The sequence below is a fragment of the Canis lupus genome, chromosome 22 (assembly GCF_003254725.2).
Source record: "Canis lupus dingo isolate Sandy chromosome 22, ASM325472v2, whole genome shotgun sequence".
Lineage (NCBI taxonomy): Eukaryota > Metazoa > Chordata > Mammalia > Carnivora > Canidae > Canis > Canis lupus.
Genome location: NC_064264.1, coordinates 49,034,306 through 49,051,159, shown reverse-complemented (window position 1 = coordinate 49,051,159; position 16,854 = coordinate 49,034,306). Strand labels below are relative to the sequence as shown.

General features: G+C 40.3%; 1 protein-coding gene across 38 annotated transcripts in view; it reads left to right on the top strand.

Annotated features, from left to right (window-relative positions):
* The window catches only part of DOCK9 (dedicator of cytokinesis 9), a 279,307-nt gene extending 265,178 nt beyond the window's left edge, over window positions 1–14,129 (top strand). For all 38 annotated transcript variants that reach the window (XM_049099431.1, XM_049099439.1, XM_049099452.1 and 35 more), the window contains 5 exons: window positions 1,279–1,489; window positions 7,468–7,658; window positions 10,461–10,561; window positions 10,701–10,839; window positions 12,850–14,129. In XM_049099431.1, coding sequence (XP_048955388.1) covers window positions 1,279–1,489; window positions 7,468–7,658; window positions 10,461–10,561; window positions 10,701–10,839; window positions 12,850–12,972 — 765 coding nt within the window. In that variant the 3' untranslated portion in view covers window positions 12,973–14,129. The remainder of the gene's footprint in view (window positions 1–1,278; window positions 1,490–7,467; window positions 7,659–10,460; window positions 10,562–10,700; window positions 10,840–12,849) is intronic.
* The last annotated feature ends 2,725 nt before the right edge of the window (window positions 14,130–16,854 follow it).

Genomic DNA, 16,854 nt, shown 5'->3' with positions numbered 1-16,854 from the left:
TTTTCATTTTTCTTCACACACATCCTTGTAGAGAGGACAGTGATGCCTGATAACTTGAGACTGACAAAACCTTCTTGGCCTCATTCATTTGCTGGCCCCAACTCCAGAATTGTCTCCAAATTCTGTGTAGTCATTTGTCAGACCTTCTTTTATTGCCCGCCAAGCTTAAATAGGATTCATATGTGTAAAATTGATTTGTCTCCCTAATAAATTAGCTGTTGTGCTTGTATGGGAAATGCCTACGTTTCATGTTTTGGCAGGTCACAGATGTTAGAGCACCGCTAATTGTAGCGATGCAATTGTAAAAGCATTTGTGTGCTGAGTTCATCAGGAGCTAAACTTACGGTTAGATGAGTCTTAGATTAGTCTGTACCTGTATTAAATTAATTCATCCACATCTGTTTACATCTAATCTGTCTACAGATTAATTACAACTTGAGGTTCTAGGTGTTAAACATTGTTACTAAAATAAACATTTTTTTCTCTAAGCCAAAAATGTAAAAATATAGTTCGGGAACCCAGCAGAAAAATCCACATAGGGAGTCATTCAGCAAGAAAAATACTGTAATGTCTTAAAAAAATTCAAAGTCATGAAAAAAACATGGAGAATTCTAGATTAAATATGATCATTGATTAGGTTCTGGTTCAAACACAAATAGCTACATTTAGAAACTTTAATGGACTGGGTACTGAGTAATATTATGAATTAAATTAATTTTATTAAGTAGAATATATTATGGTCTTGGAGGAGAATGTCCTCATGTTTAGGAGATCCTGGCTGAAGTGGCATGATTGATATAATTTCCTTTGAAATGGTTCAGCTAAAAAAAAAATGTCTATGTGTAAGTATGCATGCACACGTGTATATGAGTGTGTGTATTTGAAACAAAGCATTAGCAATTGTTCTCAGCAGTGGGTATAAGGGTGTTGTACTATTTCAACTTTTCTAAATTTTTCCAAATCATTATTTATTTTAAAAATTTATTTGAGAGAGAGAGGGCACATGCACACATGTCATGAGTGTGGAGAGGAGCAGAGGGGAGGGACAAGCAGACTCCCTGCTGAGTAATGCGGAGACCAAGGGGTGGTCGTGCTTGGTTCAATCTCAGAAGATCATGACTGAGCCCAAATCAAGAGTCAGATGCTTAATCAACTGAGCCACCCAGGCGCTGCTCCAAATCTTTTATTAATAAAAAGTGGAGAGATAAGCTTAGGGGTGCTTGGAAAGAGTCCTTCAAATAGCATTGCACCAATCTCCATTTTTTTATTCATTTAAAGGTCAACCCGAAGGATCTGGATTCTAAGTATGCATACATCCAGGTGACTCATGTGATCCCATTCTTCGATGAGAAAGAATTGCAAGAAAGGAAGACGGAGTTTGAGCGATCTCATAACATTCGCCGCTTCATGTTTGAGATGCCCTTCACTCAGACGGGGAAGAGACAGGGCGGGGTTGAGGAGCAGTGCAAACGGCGCACCATACTGACAGGTACTGTCTCTCCGGCCTCTTCCTTGAAGAGTTACATGCAGACATTAGCCTGGACACTGAGATAAAGAGTTCTCCAGAAGAATCTGGAATCTTGAAGAATAAGGGCCCTTCGAGCTTAGTTAACTTTCCTCACAGATCCGTTTCAGTTTAAATTTATCTTATGCTTACTTTGGAATACTTCTGACCTTTTTCTACTGATCTGTTAGCATTTCCTTCTACTACTAGACCAGAAGTTCATATCCAAAGTCAAGTCACTGGCCCTTTTTAGAATCTGATGAAAGCAGTGGGCCCTTACCTCCTCAGAGTGCTTTTGCACACAATTTCAAGTGATTTACATACTGTCTGAAACCATGTGGACTTACTCCTCTCTAACTAGGCCCAGGGCCCTAAGAGCCCCTGCACACAGTTCTATGGCCCCCTCACAGGAAGGGACCCCTTCCATATCTTTATCACATAGGTCCCAGCATGAACCTGCTCTGAGATTTTAGGCTGAGTGAATAAATGGGATATGAGACTGGAGCCCTTCCACCTCATCTCTGAGAGGTTGGCTGGACAACCTCAGCTTGAATATCTCCACTACCGGGAAGCTCACTGCATTCAGAGGGTATCCATTTGGCTGACTATGTTTGTTTGTTTTTTTAAGGTTTTATTTATTTATTTAACAGAGAATGAGAGAGCACAAATAGGGGGAACAGCAGAGGGTGAGGGAGAAGCAGACTCCCCACTGAGTAGGGAGCCCAACATGGGGCTCAATCCCAGGACCCTGGAATCATGACCTGAGCCAAAGGCAGATGCTTAATCAACTGAGCCATGCAGGCGCCCCTGTGACTAAGTTTTATTAGATCTTTGACACAGTTTAGCCATCAATAACCATTCTCAGAAATGTGTTTTGCATCATTTCCCAGTTCCTAAGAGTTTAGAGTCATCTTGGGAGTCATTTTTACTTTCTTTAGGGGAGCTTGACCCACTTGCTCTTGGATTAGGGTCAGCACCCTGACTAGGATAACCTAAAATAGAACTTTCTTGACTTAAAAAAAAAAAAAATCAGTGAGAAGATCTGCTTAGAAAGCCAGTTATGTCCACATCCAGTATTTCAAAGAGTGATAGTTAAGCTGAACCAGGAAAGCACGCATGGCTTGTCTAGAGGTTGATGTTGCTGGCTGTTCTGCATGGCCAATCATATGGACCCCTGTAATGACCAGTGGAAGGAACACCGTTAAGATGCCACATCTCACATGAGGCTCCTCTCCCACTGCTGAATTGGACACTTTTGATGGGTGAATTTGTATCTCAGTAAAAAAAAAAAGACTATGACTCATTGTAAAATAGCTTAGAATAGCATATTACAGAGAATTTTTTTACCCTTCCTAGGAAGGAACAGAGATAAAAGTTAAAAAAAAAAAAAAAAAAAAAAAAAAGCCTACATTCATAAAGAGCATCTAGTCCTGCTTTTAGAGTAAAGATAATGTGTAAAGCACAATTTTGTCCCTGAAATGGTAGCCCCTCCCCAGATATAAGTGAGTTGTTTTTCTAATGGACACAATAGCAAATTCTCCTTATTAGACAAGATAACTACATTTCTAGGTGGAGTCATTTTGCTAGCTTATGGTGTTTATCTCTATAGCTGTCATGACTTTAAATCACTGCTTATCACACTGTTCCTGGTCCTGCAGCATCAGCATCATCAGGGAACTTAGGAGAAACACAGATTCTCAGGCCCTACCCAGCCCTACTGAATCAGAAACTCTGGGTCTGGGGCCCAGATAGCTGTGTTTAGCAAGCCCCCAGGTGATTGTGGTGCTGCTTCAGTTTAAGCACTGCTGCTTTAAATAAACCAAGTTCACTGATGAGTTAGGGTCAGGATTTTTTATTAGGATTATTCTGCTCAGGTAGCATTACTGATTCATAAACAGTTATTACCATAGGGTGTTTTCTGGCCAGATTTCCTTCAGGGTTACAGTTTACCATTTTGTCAGGAAAATATTTTTGATTAGCTTAACATGAGCGAAGCTCCCTACCTGCCAGAACAGAGGAGACAAAAAGTATCCCCGCTGCAGAGAGAGGTGAAGTAGACATGCAGGTTATTGGCTCGGCTGTGAGGATGAGAACATGGGGGCAGAATAGAGCATGAGCCTGAGTCCTGCAGACCTGGGTCAGTCTTCACTATGTGATCTTGGGCAAGTCACTTACTTTCTCCCTATGCCTTAGGTTCCTCATCTGTAATATGAGAGTTACACTACCCACCTTGTGTTAAAGAACTTTGTAAATTATTCCCCAGAGGGGAAAGAATGTATTTACTTTGCTGGATCTTATCCACCATTGAGCCCTTTGCCATTTGAGGTTGCTGATGAGCCAAAGGGGAAAGAAAAAATACAGTTTTAACCCTGAAAGATCTCAAAATATCGAAAGCATAGTATTGAGCAGCATAAAGATTTCAAGAGCAGGTTGTAAAAATGCTAATAAAAACACATAAGCTAGGGGCGCCTGGGTGGCTCATTCAGTTGAGTTGAGTGTCCAACTCTTGATTTCAGCTCAGGTCATGATCTCAGGGTCGTGAGATGGAACCCCACATCAGGCTCCACACTCAGCGGGGAGTCTGCTTAGGATTCTCCTTCTCCTTCTCCCTCTGCCCCTCCCCCTACTTGCTTGAATGCTCTCTCTCTGTCTCAATAAATAAATAACATCTTTAAAAGCACGTAAGCTCTATATCAACCTTCAGTTAAAGATACACAGAGCAGAATATTCTGAAGACTTTGAACTTGAGAGTTTCCCCTTATGTTATTAAGCCTTTAGGTTCTTCTTCCATTGCTTTGTTTCAGACCAGACCTTTGACTGTCCAGGCTCTGGTGGAGCCCTGGGCCTCCCTGCCCTCTGAACCCGGCAAAGGCTCACTTCCCTGGATAGATCAGCCACTTCACTGCAGTTGTAGGGCCATATGGAACACCTAGTGATCACCCTGCAGGCCCCTTTGCTGTAAATGTCTGAGCCTGCCTCCCTACTTGACCCCTCCCTCCCCCTGTTGTAGAACTGCTGTGGAGATTCTTCCAATCGCTATTCCAGCATCTTCCAAATTCTGCCAAGACTCCCACTCAGGGAAGAAATATTCTCCTGCTCCTCATGTTCTATTCAGTCTTGCCAGACTGTGCAGGCACCCATATCTCTCAGCCATCTCTTCCTCATCCTCCTGAAAGGGCTGCCCAACACAAGGTCTGGCCATTTTTTTTTTTTTTAGTAACATGATGGCTCGCTTAGTCAGTCATCTAATCCTCCACCATCCAGGCCATTTTGCTCTTTCATTTAGCCATTTGGGTGGTAACACATTCATTAATTCAGAATTTATGGAGCACTGGCAGTGTTCCAACCTGGCATAAGAACAAAATCAAGATCTGTCTAGTCTAAACTCTTCTAGCAGGAGGAGACAGACAATAAGGTATAAACATAATGGTAAATGTACCTGTGCCTTTTGCTTTTGTCTAGGACACACATTCACTTCCAACAATCAGGAATGTGAGATTGACTGGGGAGGATTGCAGTTTAAATGGGGTAGCCGAGGGAGGTGACACTTCAGTCCAGACTTGAAGAAGGTGAGGGGGTAGACCATGTAAACGTCTGGAGGGAGAAGTTGCTGTCAGGGCAAAGACCAGTGATGTGGGTGCTTGTACCCACCACATTCATGGGATGACCAGCAGGCCGGCGTGGCTGGAGCTGAGTGACTCTGAGGGAGAGGAGGAAAGTTGGAGCCAACAAGGAAGGCAGGGGGAGTCCCAGCTCTCATGGACCTGGTGGCTCAGACACGGCTCTCAGTTTTCTGTATTATACTCTCCTTTGCTCCTCTAAGTCTCCAGGTACTATCACAACACTCAGGAATTTTATGCTGAGTGAAATCCATATAGCCCATGGACACTTCACAAACATCTTTGAAATTAGTTTTTCTTTCTGAAACAATGGTGCTATTACAACATAGCACTCAAAAATACTGTGATTATACCAATCATGTGTGTTTTGAAATGGCTAGTAGCCTTATGAAACACTTCCACAGTACTTACAAATCCACTGCAGTGGCACTTATCTATAAAGCACTTTCTGTGGGGGCGTCTCGGTGGCTCAGTGGGCTAAGCATCTGCCTTCAGCTCGGGTCATGATCCCAGGGTCCTGGGATTGGAGCCCCGTATTGGGTTCCCTGCTCAGTGAGGAGCCTGCTTCTCCCCATTCATGCTCTATCTCTTTCTCTCGCAAATAAATAAAATCTATATATAAAAAAAAAAAACACTTTCTGTGCACATCCAAGTACACCTCTGGTTCCCTGTCTGGAAAACAGCAAGGCCCGGTTCTTGTCACACTATCAAAGAAGTGTTAAATTCAAAGAAGATTTATCAATCCTAGTGCTATAATTTAAAAACTGTATCCATAAGGAATATAAAAGAAATAGGAGAGTAGACCTTTGGCCTTAGATTGATTAAAAACAAAACAAAACAAAACAAAACAAAAAAAACATTTAGGAGACAGAACATAAAGACTCCTAACTCTGAGAAACGAACTAGGGGTGGTGGAAGGGGACGAGGGCAGGGGGTGGGGGTGAATGGGTGAGGGCACTGAGGGGGGCACCTGAGGGGATGAGCACTGGGTGTTATTCTGTATGTTGGTAAATTGAACACCAATAAAAAATAAATTTATTAAAAAAAAAAGAAAACATTTAGGGTCTAGAATAAGTCTGTAGGGGTATGACAGTCAAAGCTGCATCAGGTTAAACACCTCTCACTTTTCCGGACCCTGGATGGCCCATCTGAACTGTGCACTACATGGTGCTGGCCCTGTTTTCTCATTTTGTCCTTTCTAAGTAAACTCTCCCCAGCCACTTATTAAATAGCAGTGATCCAAACATAACACTCCCATCTTACTTTTTGTTAAAAAATAAAAGAAGCTGTTAAGCCTATTCATGTCTATTCATAAATATATATTAAATAGATATTATAGATACTCATATATCATGTAAAGCAGCAAGTTAGAAATGTGACACAGACCCAAATTAGAACCAGCCATTAATCTATTCATTTTTAAACTAACTCTTTGGTGTTGATATGTTCAGATATTTTGTTGTGATAAATGAAAAACAATACTGATTGGCTTTTTGTAGGAAAAAAGTACAAGAAAAAATAAATATTTTTGTTTCTGTTTTTTATTCATTTATGTTTCAAAATATATTATTAGTGTGATTTCAACAGTTTGTGAATTTCTGGTTCATAAAATACTTTGCTTGGAAATATATTCTCACTTGATATTTTTCATGGATTTCTCTGATTTGTGCAAACTCAAGCATGTGATTCAAAGATCTATGGAGAAATAATCTTCTCAAGGATATGTTTACGGAACAGTTTTCAGGACTTAAAATCTGTTCTGTGATATCTCAGAACTGTGTACTGTTCTTTATATCTTCCAAGCCATCTTATAGTAGCTCTTTCAAATCTCACAACTTCAAGGAAGGTAAAGCATTTATGGTTAAAAAAATTGAGCAGGGGGCAGCCTGGGTGGCTCAGCGGTTTAGCACCACCTTCAGCCCAGAGCATGATCCTGGAGACCCAGGATCGAGTCCCACGTTGGGTTCCCTACATGGAGCCTGCTTCTCCCTCTGCCTGTCTCCACCTCTCTCTCTCCTCTCTGTATGTTCTCATGAATAAATAAATAAAATCTTTAAAAAAACAAAAATTGAGCAGGGAATGATAAAGTAATTTCTTCAAACACACACTTCTCACACTAAAGGTTAAAAGGACCCAACTCTCTTGTCTTCATATGATACAGCCTGTCATTAAACATATGCAGAGATAAAGGAAGGCAATAGTCTGTTCCACAAAATACTGGCATGTGCCTTTGGCAAGCTTTGGGTTCCTTATCTATAAAATGAAAATACTAAGTACTTCTGCCTCAATAATAATAAAGATTGTGCAAGCTGCAGAATAATTCTGGGATTCATTCCTCTACAGCAATACACTGCTTCCCTTATGTGAAAAAGCGGATCCCCGTCATGTACCAGCACCACACCGACCTGAACCCCATCGAAGTGGCCATTGATGAGATGAGTAAGAAGGTGGCCGAGCTCCGGCAACTGTGCTCCTCAGCCGAAGTGGACATGATCAAACTGCAGCTCAAACTCCAAGGCAGTGTGAGCGTTCAGGTGAGCCAAGTGCTGGGCAAAGCAAACCCCAGGGCAAAAGGTGCAAAGGCTCATCTGGACCTTGGTAAATTTCAATTCCAGCAAGGTCAAGTGTAGCTTCCTATCTTACCTGGTGATCCCAGTTACCTTCTAGTATCTATGCAGTTTCCTCTGATACCAGAGGGGGGCAGTAGAATGAAGTCCCCCACCTGACCCAACTTGTAAGGGTGTCCCCTGAGCTGTCTGAGAGACAGCTCTCCACACCAACCTGTTTTTTCAGTTTGGGAAATTCTAGGGGCCTAACCAGAAGCATCAAGACTCTTCTAAATATAAAGAAGTGTACATAGCTGTAGGTTTCCTTACAAAACTGTTGTTTTCTGGTTTCTATAAAAATCATATCTGAAAAAGTACCCTAAGTTTCACTCTCTTAATGATATGTTTTGACTAATAGAAATTCTTCATTTTAGTATAACTCAATTAATTAATTTTTCCTTATTGGAAAATTAATATTTCCTTAAAAGAAATTAATATTTCCTTTCCTTAATTGGTAGCATTTTTGTGTTCTCTCTAAGAACTTGGTTCTTAAATCTGTCTCAAAAGCAGTCTATGTTTCCTTCCTTTATTTAGCATTCCTATATAGAGCTGCAATCCATCTAGAATTGATTTTTGTATGTATAACAGATAAGGGACAAGATACATTTTTTTCCATTTAGCTATCTAAGCAACGTGCACCATTTATGGAGAAGATCGTCTTTGATCTAAGTCCTGATTACACATATGTGTCCAGTTGTGAAAATTCAACAAGCTATACACTCATGATAGATGTACCTTTTTGTTTGTATATTATACTTCAAAATACCTGATTTTTAAGTATCTTATATGATTTCCTAGGAAATTGGTAAATGTTAAATCACCTTCTTCTAGTGATTAGTATGCTTCTTACTTTGATTTTAAGAATATATATAAAATTCTAGCATATGCTTTACATGCACACACATACATATACACCTATCCTTATATCCAGTCTTTTCTCTTTCAAAATGGGTGCATTTATGAAAGTTGCATGTGGACTGTAATGTGTGTTTAGGGGTTTTTTGGTTCATTTTCTAGAATCAGTTCTTGTCACCTTTTTATCAAATCCATACTGGTTTGTTGCCTAATGTTTTCTAAATGTTATTCACCACAAAAGTACTTAACATGTTTCAACCTCTTCCCTCATGATCTGAAAGACTTAAATACCAAAATAAGTTATCAAGTGAATATGATAAATATTCCAGCACATGAGTGATTACATAATGGGGTCAGAGGTCACAATTTTCTGTAGCTAAAAAACAAAACCACTCAATAACATAGCTTAGGAACATCCAGCCTCTATCAGAACACCAGCAGAGGGGTGTGGCTCCAGTAAAGGGTGAGGCTGGACAGAGCAAGCTTTCTAAAGGGCAAAATGTGCCCTGCCATTTAACAGTGGCCTTAGAGTTTTATAAATAACCAGTCATCTTAAAAAGCAAAGATCATCATTCCATGATAAGGAGATTTTTATACACGTGTGCCCACCAAGGTAATAATAACAAAGTTGCAGCCATAGGAAATGAACTTTACCATTTTATTTCTATATTTCTGTAATTTTTTCATTAAGAGCCTCTCTGGGGTTGCTCTTATTTTTTTTTAATTTATATTTATTTATGATAGTCACAGAGAGAGAGAGAGAGAGAGAGGCAGAGACATAGGCAGAGGGAGAAGCAGGCTCCATGCACCGGGAGCCCGACGTGGGATTCGATCCCGGGTCTCCAGGATCACGCCCTGGGCCAAAGGCAGGCACTAAACCGCTGCGCCACCCAGGGATCCCGTGGGGTTGCTCTTATATAGGACAGAGCCATCAGGGTGGCTGTACTCCAAGATCTGATTATGTTAGACCTTATGAAGTCTTGTCAGCTTTTCTCTTTACATGCCCTTAAAATTATTGAGTAGATTCTGTTATTTTGGATAACTGGTCATTTCGGTCATGTTCAAGTCGTTAACATACAACACCACTCCATGAAACACCAGTGTGATGACACCTGCAGTCGTCACAGAAGGTTAGCTAGTTGTTCCTGTCTTGAAGGGCCTACTTCCCACCACTGTGGCCAAGCTGTTTCTCACGCTGTCTCAGAGGCGTGGGGCTTTCTCCTTCCCATCCAGTGGGTCTAACCTTCCTGCTCTACACATACCCATGTATCTTGACTTACCCAACTACAGAGAACTCTTTTGAGAGATGCTGGGTTCTGGTTCACTCCTTTGTTGCTAAATGCCCCTAATCTTTGGCATTCCAGCACATTTCAAATGGTTACTTCATTTGAAGGTAGCAAGTCAGTTTGCTCATGCCTGTCTATACAGTTCAAGGAGGTAAATGGTTGGTTTTTAAAAACTGGCTAATATACTATATTTATATTCTTCAGTTTTTCACTGAACTCACCAGATGGACCTTTAGTTCAGTATAGAGTAGCACAAATAACAGTGGGAAGACTTGGGCTCTGATCTTTGGTGTTTTACTTATTGGATGTTAAACCTTGAAAAGATGGGTCAGTTTTCCCAACTTTGCTTATTCCTTCATAAAGTGTGCCACCATCTCAAGTGCCCTGATGATGTCTGAAGTGATAAAATCAAATGACATGTAACAAAAAAGGCTTTATTTGTGGTTTCGTCTTTTGGATTGTCAGTTCCTAGAGGGTAGGGGTCATAACTAACTCAAACAACATTTTTAGAACCTGACAACTGAAACCAAATCAATGATAATGGTCATTTTTATTCGAACATAATTTTAAATCTTTGTTCTTTATCTAGGTCAACGCAGGTCCACTAGCATATGCCCGAGCTTTCTTAGATGACACAAACACAAAAAGATACCCTGACAACAAAGTGAAGTTGCTTAAAGAAGTTTTCAGGTAAAACACACTGGAAATGTCTTTCTCTCTTCAAATAGCAGTCATTTCTATGCTCATTCAAGAAAGAGATACTACCTATTGGGCTCACTCTTTATCCTCAACACCCTTTTCTTTATTTCCCCCTCTCATACCATTTTAGGCAATTTGTGGAAGCTTGCGGTCAAGCCTTAGCAGTAAACGAGCGGCTGATCAAAGAGGACCAGTTAGAGTACCAGGAAGAAATGAAGGCCAACTACAGGGAGATGGCAAAAGAGCTTTCTGAAATCATGCATGAACAAGTAGGTGCCATGCTGGCATTCTCATTGTTATTAGTAGGCACACATTAATTGGGCTCTCAGATACACCCTGTAATGGCCTAAACCTTCTAGAATTTTAATATCTAAAGAATAACATAGCATGCTACATCCTGCTACTTTCTGAATACAGGTTACTTGGGGAATGGCTACCAACTCACCCACCTGTTACTAGCCAATATGACCAGGGGAGAGCACCACCCACCTCCCTTGTGTCACTCTCAAAGATGACCATGGTTCGAAGCTCTGTCCCTCCCCACCCTAATCTAGTTCAAAACAAAAACAAAACTCACATAAGAAAGAAATACCCATATTTTTTCTAAAAACTTTTTTATTAACCCAATCCTTTGAAAGACCAAAATTTACCAGCCTAGTTTAAGGAATTTTTTGTTGCATTAAATGTCTTTAGTCACTTAAAAAAAACAGCTGTTCAGATATTGACTATTTACCACTGACTTGGGAGCCTCAGTGGATTCTTCATGGCTACTCCCCATCATTACGGGCATCTTTCCCAGTTACACTGCTACTGTCACCTTCCTGCAGGAGTTCCTTTCATTAGGATTAGTCAGAGGGGACAGCTGGCCAGGCAGCTGAGTGAGTGTCAGCAGCTGCCAGAGTACTGCTTTCTTAGGAGTCCATTCGGTATCAACCACAGTGACTTCTTCCAAGTCATGAGGCCAGTCTTCATAGTTAATGTTAGCGCCTCCATCACGCATAACTACTTTTATCTGTTCCTTACCTAATTGTCTTTCAGTCTTGCAAACGGAAGCCAGGACTACTTGTGTCAGTCAGTTAACCTATCATGTGATGACCTAGTTAGGAAAGTCTGTCACGGGAAACTAACTTAAATGTCCACACTTTAACTTGTTTGCTTTTTTTCCTCCTCCATGCTAACACAATCAGATGGGATGGTAATGTCATTTTTTAATTTTATCTTTCTGAACCTCGATAAACTGCCACACATAGTGTTAGGACTGTGTTTGAACAACCGCAGATGTTGGCATGAGGACAGTGTGTTTGCAAAGGGGAGGTACCCTCTTCTGGATACTGAGAAAAGTAGGAAAAAATTGAAATGATGAAAGAAATAAATAGGTGACTAATTAAGCAGAAAGGGATGGTCTCGTGGGGCCAAGTTTTTGGAGAAAACTCAAGGTCTTTTCTACAGAGCTTGCAGATTCCTATAGAACAGGGAGTTTGATCAGTGGGTGTCAGCATTTGGCACAAGAAAAGATGAAAGGAAAAAAATTATGGACTGATAATGATAAAACAAACTCCCACGTTATTTGGACCTTGAGCAGAGTGCTGTGCTCTAAACTTGAACATTCCATTATCTCAACAACTGTGAATATTAAACACTTTAGAACCCTTAAGCAAGAAAAGGTTGTAACCTGGAGTAGACTTGCTTTTAGCTTTTCCAGGGGAGCCTCTGAATGTGTATTTTCTTCTCAGTTTCCACCTAGCAGTAGGTCAAGGCTTGCCCCTAGAATTCTCCCCTGCATTACTGAGTGTGAAGAGACTTGTCCAGGGTCAGAGGGGCAGCGGCCATCTCCTTCCCAGGATGGAAATCCATAAGGCTCTGAGAAAAGGAGCCAGTAGAGAAACAGAAGAGTATTCAGTATGCTAAGTATTCAGTTTTAAAAAAAACTTTTCCAAGGGACAAGGCTAGGTCGTGTCCCTGCCAAGTATGTGTAAGACCGCCTTCACCGCCTTATCACCTAGTGAGTCTAGAAGGCTCCATTCACTGATTTGTAAGGGAAACGAAACTGGTTGTTCTTGACTTCCTCCTTGTAATCCTGATCTGAAAAAGGTCATTTGCTACATGAACTGACACAATCCCCCTGCAAACTGCCAAAGCCAAGCTCCCTGGGCATGCATGCCATCATTTCGGGTAACAGTGACCATTGGGTGATACCCTGTGTCACATAAAACACACCATTTTGAGAAATGTCACTAGGGGCATTACACTTGGGTAACGTTGTGTTTCTGTGCCTCAAGATTTGCCCGCTGGAGGAGAAGACGAGCGTTTTACCGAATTCCCTTCACATCTTCAATGCCATCAGTGGGACTCCAACAAGCACCATGGTTCACGGGATGACCAGCTCGTCCTCAGTTGTGTGATTTTGCCTCACAGGCCACATGTGGGGACTCGCTTTGTCATTTGCAAACTCAGGATGATCTCCAAAGCTAATCACTGGGCTCATGCAAGACCTGGGAAAGACCGAGCACAAGGAGAAGTGAAGGTGGATGGGAGAAGAAGGAAATAAAGAACTGTTATTATTTCATAGCAGATTTTCTAGAGGAGTCATGAGAGGGTGCACATATTTTTTTAAATCTTGCTGGCAATATTCCAAGTTTTCATTATGTCTTAACAGAGGTGTGTGATGGACTCTCTTAAGCTGGAGTGAGGTTTTATTCTTCCTTACAAGAGTAGTATTAAAATAAATGGCCTCAAGAAAACAAGTGTTCTGGAATGTACATAGCAGGGACAGTAGCACTGAAATTGAGGCTGGAGTATCCTCCACCTCTAGGCTAAGCTGGAGAATCTTGAAAATATTTTTTTTTTCCTGTGGCACATTCAGGTTGAATACAAGAACTATTTTTGTGACTAGTTTTTGATGACCTAAGGGAACTGACCATTGTAATTTTTGTACCAGTGAGCCAGGAGGTTTAGTGCTTTTATACTCATAGACTTGCATTTAAAAAACATGAAAGCTTAAGAAACTACATGAGCTTAAAACTAGTCAAGCAGTTTAGAACCAAAGGCCTCTATTAATAAACAAAACTATGCTAAAAATTTAAAAGTAGTACAGTATATTGTTATGTACATAGTTTGTTAATACAGTCTCTCATTCTGTACATACATTTCTACATTTTTAATACTCTTCACATCAGCTTCTGCATTAAGTTCAATTGTGACAAACTTGTGCCGCTCTTAGTATATGCAATATACTTGACTTTACTGTTTTATCCTTGTACATAAAAAAGTGCAATATGGAGATGTATACAGTCTTTGCTATGTTAGGTTTATAAACTATTTTAAAATTTTCATCCTTTTGCCAAAGTGGTGGAGTATGTAATTGGTAAATCATAAATCCTGTGGTGAATAGTGGTGTACTTTCAAACTTTCACCATGTTATATTTTCTTTTCAGACATTAATTTAGTAATTTTATATTTGGGAAAATAAAGGTTTTTAATTTTATTTAACTAGAATCTCTGCCCTGCTGTAATTAAACATTCTGTACCACATCTGTATTAAAAATAACATTGCTGATTTTCTGGTAGTGAATATTGGGTATTTATTATTGACAGTCCTAGGAGGAGCAGGATATTGGAGTGCCTGGGGGTGAAATAATATGGTATATGAAATGTGCTTTAAAATACTAGAGAAAAAAAGAAAGAGTAGAAACAGGATGGACAAATGTTGGTAATTGTTGAGGCAAGGATATATGGGTACATGTACCCATGGGTACATGGGGAATCATTAGACCATTTTGTCTGCTGCTGTGTATGTTTCCATGATACATATTTCAAGAGGAAGGTCTAGGCATCGCATCTGCCAGAGGATTTGCATAGATGTACTGTTGCACCATGGTCTGGCTCTGAATTCTACCAGTTATTGCCAGCTGTGTGTAGACACCTTATTGCCTCTGGCTTTTCTCTTCAACTCTTATCAAGAGTTCCATCTTCATCAGCTTCCTTGCTTTTTTTTTTTTTTTTTGAGATGAATACTCAGAGACAAGGTGGTCATTGATCCCAACAGTGCATTTGCAGCCATGTGTGCACATACTCTTTGCGACCTCCATCATCACAAAGAAAACCATGTCAAGTGACAGCTCTCATTGCACATGCTGGTCCTGCCTCTGGCGTGTCCAATGACTAGCAGGTGAGTTCATTTTCACCCAGCTCCATATATTTTCAATGATGACAGGAAGAGGAGTCTTTCCACAAGAAACAAAATAGTTGCTTTTTCTGCTTGAAGGGTTTTCAAGGCTGCTTTTTACATAACCAGTTGAGGAAAGAAAATATGATGCACATCTTGAACACCCAGATGCCAAGGATCTTTTGGCATCTTTGAAACGTTCTCAGTCAGTGATGAGGTTGTATTTTACAGATGGAGACAAGGTCATGAAGAAGAGATGGCAAAGCAACTCACCAGAGTCTGCAGCCCATCAATTAGTGGATCAAGATTTAGAGCTTAAGAAAATTTTCTATGTAGGTTTGGCCCAAGTTTCTGACCTCCCCAGCACAGTGTAATAAACCTTGACTCTAGCATCAGCAGGAATGAATATAACAGTGTGCCTCCTTTGTCACCGAGCTGAATTTCCTGGTCATAACTGCCTTGTTTAGAAACCATAAAATTCAAGTCACCAAGTAGTAAGATAAATATAAGTCTGGAAAGTGCTAACTTGCTATCACTTCATTAAACTTGAAGAGTAATTTGTACAGATGCCATGTCAGATATGATTCAGCTTGGAAGGTGACCAACCCTTATTTATTAACAATAGCAGAGAAAGGAGCCATCTCCTAATTAAGGACATCCACTACTGACCATGCAACAAAGCACATTCGTACCAATTAAAAATCTCATTTTATATAAATTTTTATTTTGGCATAAAGTTACATAGTAAAGTAGCAATTTATTAGGAATATTTTTTAACATTCAAAAGTCTTTATTGCTATTTTTTAGTAAATTTTTTAGTGTTTCCCGTAGATCTTTCCTTTTTCTATTGAGATGAAATATATATATCAAATTTACCATTTGAACTATTTATAAGTATACAGTTCAGTGGCATTAAGTACAATTGTGCAACCATCATCACCATCCATTCACAGAACTTTTTCATCATCCCAGACAAAAACTCTGTACTTGGTAAACCAGAACTCCTTATTCTCCCTCAGGAAAATATTTTGAAGTAACTTTGGAATTAAAACTCTACTTAGGGGATACCTGAGTGGGTCAGTAGGTTTAGTGTCTGCCTTCGGCTCAGGTCATGATCTCGGGGTCCTGGGTTCCAGCCCTGCCATCACGCTCCCTGCTCAGTGAGGAGTATGCTTCTTCCTCTTCCTCTGCCCCACCCACCACTCGTTGCATGCTTTCTCTCTCAAATAAATAAGATATTTTTTATAAAAAAAAAAAAACTCTAGTTAAAAAAAAACTCTAGTTAGTATCTTAGGAATATTTTCTACCCAGAACTAACCAGCTCTAGGTACTATACATAAATAGAGCCAGCCTCTTGCATGGAAAAGGCTGCTGAAAATAAGGATGTAACTTGAAAGGTCCCTCCATAGAGACTTGCTTAACCATGTGACAGAGTTACTTAGTATAGAAACTTAGTATAGAAATTTCCACCAACAGGGGATTGCTTGTATAAGTTAAAGTACATCCACACAGAGTACTATGTAGCTATAAAAAGGAATTAAGAATATCTGTACCTGCTATGGAATGATTTTCAAAATGCCGTAAGTAAAAACCACAAACGGAAAAGTAAATAGTATGCTACCCATTATTTAAGAAGGGAAGGATATATACATAAGTAGATTTTGTTTCTGCTTCTTTATATTTTTATTTATCTATCTATCTATCTAAAGATTTTATTTATTCATGAGAGACACAGAAAGAGAGAGAGGCAGAGACACAGGCAGAGAGAGAAGGAAGCTCCATGCAGGGAGCCTGATGTGAGACTTGATCCTGGGACTCCAGGATCACGCCGTGAGCTGAAGGCAGGTGCCAAACCGCTGAGCCACCCAGGCATCCCTGTTTCTGCTTTTTTAGATGGAAAGTAAAAGTGAAAAAAAAAAAACTTGAAATTATTGCCTTTTAGAGGAAGAGAGACAATGATATATATATAGGCGACACAGAAGATAGACCTAAGCACAATTTGCTCTATAGATTTGGCTTAAGAACCATGTGAATGGGGATCCCTGGGTGGCGCAGCGGTTTGGCGCCTGCCTTTGGCCCAGGGCGCGATCCTGGAGACCCGGGATCGAATCCCACATCA